Source organism: Oryx dammah, unplaced genomic scaffold, assembly GCF_014754425.2.
Source record: "Oryx dammah isolate SB20612 unplaced genomic scaffold, SCBI_Odam_1.1 HiC_scaffold_5, whole genome shotgun sequence".
In the NCBI taxonomy this organism is placed as follows: domain Eukaryota; kingdom Metazoa; phylum Chordata; class Mammalia; order Artiodactyla; family Bovidae; genus Oryx; species Oryx dammah.
This window is the reverse complement of record NW_024070189.1, coordinates 8,327,115-8,333,177: the sequence shown is the minus strand read 5'-3', so window position 1 is coordinate 8,333,177 and position 6,063 is coordinate 8,327,115. Positions and strand designations below refer to the sequence as shown.

The window sequence follows — 6,063 nt, the reverse complement described above, 5'->3', positions numbered from 1 at the left end:
TCCCTTTTGTTTCAGGCTGCATTGCTACAGTGCGCCTCAGTGCTCTTAAGGCTCTTCTGGAAATTCCAGTTTACTCATATCCATCCTCAAAGGGATGTCCTCCAGAGAAGGGTGGAGGAACAGAAAGTTTGACTTAATCACTTTAAAAATGGGTCGTATGTTTAAAACTTTTAACTCTATAATATCATGTAAGAATCGAATTGCCAGTCTATGTCCGATGCAGGATACGGCACGCTTGGGGCTGATACACAGGGATGACCTAGAGAGATGCTGTGGGGAGGGGGGTGGGAGGGGAGTTCGTGTTTGGGAACGCATGTATACCCGTGGTGGATTCATGTCAATGTATGGCAAAACCAGTACAGAATTGTAAAGTAAAATAAAAAATAAATTAAAAAAAAAGAGTTCCTGTACATTTTAAATTAAGAGATTTTGAGATGATTAAAGACAGAATATAGAATCCATAAAAACTTTATGTATTCGATTTATTCATCCATTTGTTGAGTGTCAGATCCTAGCTAGGTGCTTTGGAGAAAACAGAGGAGATTAAATGGTTACACATGTAATACAAGTTCTTACAGTTTAATGACATAGACAAATATTAACATTATGATATATGATGTCGTTGTTCAGTTCTTGTTAGCCCAGTTCTTTGCACCTTCATGGGTTGTAGCCAGACTCTGGTCCTCCACTTGTCTCCCAGAGTTTGCTCAGATTCATGACAGAAGATACAGTGGGTCTAATAAGCAAGTTAAAAGGAGAGCTGTTTTCTGGTTAGTAGGACTTGGGAAAGCTTAAGGGAAGTGACTTTTGAGCAAAAGTTGAATTAAGAATCGGAGGACAGTGGGAAAGAATTACAGGCTGATGCTGTGGCGAAGCACAGATGGTCGCGTAGGGGGATGGTGTGTGGTCTGATTTAACCAAAGCATAGGGTATTGTGAGAATTTATTGACGGAGTGCCTACTATGTGCATGTATTGCTTCTAATGTGCAAACACTATTAGACAGGCATCACTATTCCCTTAACAGATGGAAAGATCTTCATCTCAGAGAAGTAACTGTCCATGGTTACGTAGCTGTAAGTGGTGATGTTGGGAGTCAGATGCAGATCTAGGTGACTCAACAGCCTGTGTGCTTTCTGCTCTACTGCTACTGTCCTTAACTGTGTGTGTAGGGGAGAAAATGTGGAATTGTACTTCATTCATGAGGTGATAGAGGGGAGGCACAGGCAAGGAAAAGAGAATGCTCTCATTGAAGAGGCCTTGTTGATAGCATATTTTTCTGGTAAGGCATGCTCATATGTAGATGATATTATAAAAATGGTGATGATGACAACATGTAGGTGTCATTTGCTAAATGCCAAAGATAGGCCCCAAATTATATCATCAGTTATGCTCACAACTATGGGTATCACGGTCATGTGATTTGTTACCTGACGTAGTGGAAAGAGCAGAGGTACAGAGCCCAAAAGAACTCGGTTCCAATTCTGCTTTTATTCTTTTCTAGTTATTGAACTCCAGGCAGATTATTTATTATTTATGAACTTGGATATCCTCATCTGTAAAATAGGTATATATGCTTATATCATGGAGTTGTGAATGTTAGAAAAAAATTTTTTTAAATCTTAGTGCATTTTAGAACAAAAGCAGAAGAGTTAGATAATAAAAGTAAAAATTCTGCTGTAGAAGCAAGAGTATCTCTGAGCGTGTCTAAATGAGAAACATAGTAGTATGACAAAAATATGAATGGTCATAGTACCAAAATTAATCTACCTTAATAAAGGCTGCTCTTTTATTTACAAAAAGAATTATTTACTAGAGTAGGCAACTGAGGATATGACTATGAATTTAAATATATTCTGAGAATGGACAGGATTTACACTCAGGTATATAACAGCAAAATACACCTAAACATTATTGTAGAACCTCATGAAAAATACAACTCATTCTTACTATGTTGAAATATGCTTTCACATCCATTGTATTCGTGCTTCTCTGTCTAGGTCTTTTAATGACAGTTTTTAATTCTTTTCAAGAAGAAATTCAGTACATCAGAAATAGGTCATGCTGTGCATGGATTTCTTTTCCTAGCTTGATGTGTGCTTACACAGTAGACTGAGAATTGAATCTTCTCATAATGAAAAATGGATGCTTCTGACATTCATTTTCATCAGAAAATTGTAAACATATTTATTGAAAGTATTGCTGCAATTGTTTTGAATGTAATAGTCTTGCAAAAAATGCCTGTCTAGAAGGCTTTGTTTTTGTTAATAGACTCTTCTAATTGAGACTCTTGTGTGGAAACCTCCCAAAAGGAAATCCTATAATTGGAGAAAGCAGGGAGAGCATATACAGCATACCAGATAATTTAACCTTCCTGAAGCCTTAGCGCCTGGTGTTTTAATTGATTTCTTACCCCATGTCAGGACTCTGGACCTCGATTAATGTATCTAAAGAAATATTTGGAACCACTTTTAAGCATATGCAATTAGTAGAGTCTTTAGGATGTATTTATATTCCTTTTGTAAAGTGTAACTATTACCGGAAAATATTGTGAAGGACCCCCATTGAATTATCAATTGTCTTACTAGATTTGTAAGCAGAAAAAATAATCCCCAACTGGGAAAGTATTTTATCCAGTGGGTTCTTTTCAGGATACTAGGGCAGAGTGCTGAAAAATAAGTCCATCCTGCAAAATATTTTGTCAATCTTTCCCTAGAGTAAGCTGTGTACAAGGTATAGTTTTAAAAGTTGAGTAAATGCTTGCAATGAACTGATTAGTCTATCCATGCCTTGCAATCTAAATCTGAGTAATTTATTTCAACATAGAAATATGTAAATACTATGATACCATTCATTTCTCTTATATTCTTAACATCCAGGTATTCCCAAGTCTTAACAAAATTTATGCATCATAACTTTAGAATTTACCTTAATTTAGGGATCTGTCCTGTGTAAGTGGCCATAAGTTTAGATGCATAAAATGTGCAAAATGGCTGCTATGACATTATTTATAAGAATAATGCTATCATGAAATCCTAATAATAGCAGAGTGCTCAAAAGTATTAGACTAGACTCAGAAGTTGGAATAATATGCAGCCATTAAAAATGGAGTTTTTGAAGAATAGTTAAAGATATTAGAAAATTCTTGGAATTTGATGTAAGAATTATAATTACAATTATGTATATAATATCTATCCAGATATAAAAACATCAACATATCAAGCATTAAAATTATTAGAAGGAAATGCATCAAATATAACTGATTATTTTGGGGCACTGGGATTTTGAGTGATTTGTTTTTTTTCTTGTTAATTAATTGATTAATGTCACAGGCCTTTATTAAAACCTCACGTGTGGTAGGCACTATACTAGAAAGCTGTTCATTCAATAGTGAGCAAACATAAAATAGCCTCTGTCATCCTTCTGCTTCTACTATAGTGGAGAAGACGTATTAATTTTTAAAAAACATGAATAAGTATAAAACTACAACTGGGATAAGTGCTAAGAAGGAAAGAGACTGTGAGCACCCATGACAGGGAGTCTAGCATAATGTGGGGTTTAATTCACGAAGAATTGACAAGTGAATGAAAGCCTGATGTGTGGGTAGGAGGACTGGGAGGATTCCTTCACAGAGAAACAGCACTCACAGAAGCTCTGTGGTAGGTTGGAGCAGTTGAAGATGGGGGATGAGTGGGGTGTTACGGGAAGAGGGGTTAGGGAACGTAATATAGTATTTGTGTCTTAAAAACGTCATTCTCTTCTGCAGTGCAGAAAAGAGATTAGAAGGAGGAGACGCACAATCAGAGGACCTAGCCAGGGGATTATGGCAGTCGTATAGGTCAGTGGTGATAGTACTTTGGATTAAGGAGATGAAGGTGGAGACATAGCATTGGGGATGGAATGAAAACATATTTAGGGGGTAACCATGGAACAGACTTGATGATGGGTTATACATGGAGATGGAGGAGCAGGGAAGGCTGAAGAAGACTCTTAGGTTTCCAGTCTGAGCAACTATTTGGAAGGTGGTGCCAGTCATTTCAGCGAGGGACCCCAAGGTCCCGAGGAATTCTGTAGGTTGTCAGGCAGAGGGTGGTCGGGTGGAGCTCATTTCAAGTTGCTGCTATGGATCCATGGTGACCTTCCTCGGCCCTGACGGTGGACTTTTTCCAAAAGCCGGGCTCGGTCACTCAAGGAAGAGAGAGAGAAAACCTCCAGAGGTGGGATTTGGCTCCACCAGTGAGGAGCAAGTGAATTTAGAACATGGGCGGGAATTTTTCAGTGATGACGACAGAGAAACCGATGCTGAATGCATATATTAAAGAGAGAGAGAGAGAGAAGGCTTGGGGAGTCTTGCACATGGCGAATTGGGGGTGATCGTGGGGTACCTTCACCGCGGGTGTGACTGGCGGTGGTCTTCCTGGCGGTCGTGTGGGAACTGGGCACCAATGGAGAGACACTGTCACAGCTGTAAGCAGCGCAGCCCTTTGGACTGCGGGGGGCTTCTCGGAGTGTAGGGGGGGCGCTGATTTCCACTGTTGCCTGCAGTCTGCTGTGGCTGCGGGCCAAAGAAGATTTCTGGGGCTCCATCACCATGGAGCGCTGACCCGGGCGGTGCTGGCGGTCCGCAGTGGCCCCTTGGACGTGGGGGGCTCGGCGATGATGGTGGGCATCCTTCTGACCCCCATCCTTCTCATGCGCCACCCCACCCAGCAGTTCTGCAATGCACCCTCATTCCTGGAGGACCCCAGCCAGCTGCCCTCACTAAGGAGGGTGCCCCGGCCCTAGGCTACCCCCATTACCACCAGTACCACTGAGGATGTGACCCCCTATCACCACCGCCGCGGGCGCTCCTCATGGGTCCCTTCCCCGATGATCTGCCTCGAAGGGAGGGCTGGCTCCCACTGGCCCATGGGACCTCCAGAGGGGAATTCTATCTGCTCCCTAATCCCAGGGCACCCCGGCTGCCTTGATGGGTGGGTCCTTTTTCTCTCAGGGCACCCCAACCCCCATTCATAGATGTAACAGGCTCTCACCCAGCCCCCTTTGCATGGCGCTCTGATGAGTATTTAAAGCCAGTTTTAAAATGCTAAGGGAAAAAAAAAAAAAAGAGAGAACCCTCCTAATATGCAACTAATGTATTGACAGGAAACAGAGGGTTCAGTGAGCTTATGTTTCCAAAAAGGTTGAAGATTGACCACAATTTGGAATAACTGAATAAGCAAGCTCTAAAATGTAGAAGTTTTGTCCAAAAAAATGGAGTTCTTGAATAAGTGCCTTTAGGTGAGAATTAGTTAAAAGTGACCAAAAGGTCTTTTCTACACTTTGTAGTATTTTTCGATGTCTCTTTAATATGTATATCTTACTATCGTAATCATAAAACAGGTATAAAACAAAAGATATCCTCATTTTACTCTCAATTGCAGTCAATATTTTAAACTGCTAAATGAATGAAAGGAAGTCTAGAGAAAAAGGGTAAATAGTGAATAAAAAAATCTTGGGTTTAAGTGGAATTAAACCAACAGTAAACATTTTCTCAGTTTCTGAAATCCATTTGAGATTTTATATCCCATTCACCAGGACAACTGTCTTTAAGAACCTAATGCAACCCGAGTGTTCTGTTAGCTTGGGAACTAACCTAACTGCTCCCAACCTGGCTCACAGTGGCTACTTCTGAAAGAAAAAAGGACATGATCTGTTCTTGTTGGCATATTTAGGGGGAAAAAGTAGGTATACTATTGTTTTCAAGATATTTTTTGAGGATAATATTCAAAGGGAAGAAATCTCTTAACATCAAATGGTACTATATTTGTACTATATTAGAACTAGGGTCAGAGAGTCCTCTTTGTAGGAACTTAAAGATCATCTAGTCCTGCAGATTTATTTTCGCATGAAGAATCTGAGATTTAAAGAATGATTGATACAGTCTAGCTTCTCTCCTCTCTCCTGTCCGGATGACGTTGTGCAGCTTGTTAAACAGAGAATCTGAACATTTCCTAATCAACTGTCAAATCTTAGTCCCCACATTCAAAGCAAAATTAAATGCCTTCTCTATTCTTGTGTTTTTA

General features: G+C 40.1%; 1 protein-coding gene across 1 annotated transcript in view; it reads right to left on the bottom strand.

The window, feature by feature from the left end:
* The window catches only part of LOC120863380, a 17,252-nt gene extending 12,661 nt beyond the window's left edge, over positions 1-4,591 (bottom strand). Inside the window, exon 1 of the mRNA XM_040239540.1 lies at positions 4,384-4,591. Coding sequence (XP_040095474.1) covers positions 4,384-4,591 — 208 coding nt within the window. The remainder of the gene's footprint in view (positions 1-4,383) is intronic.
* Between the last annotated feature and the right edge of the window lie 1,472 nt (positions 4,592-6,063).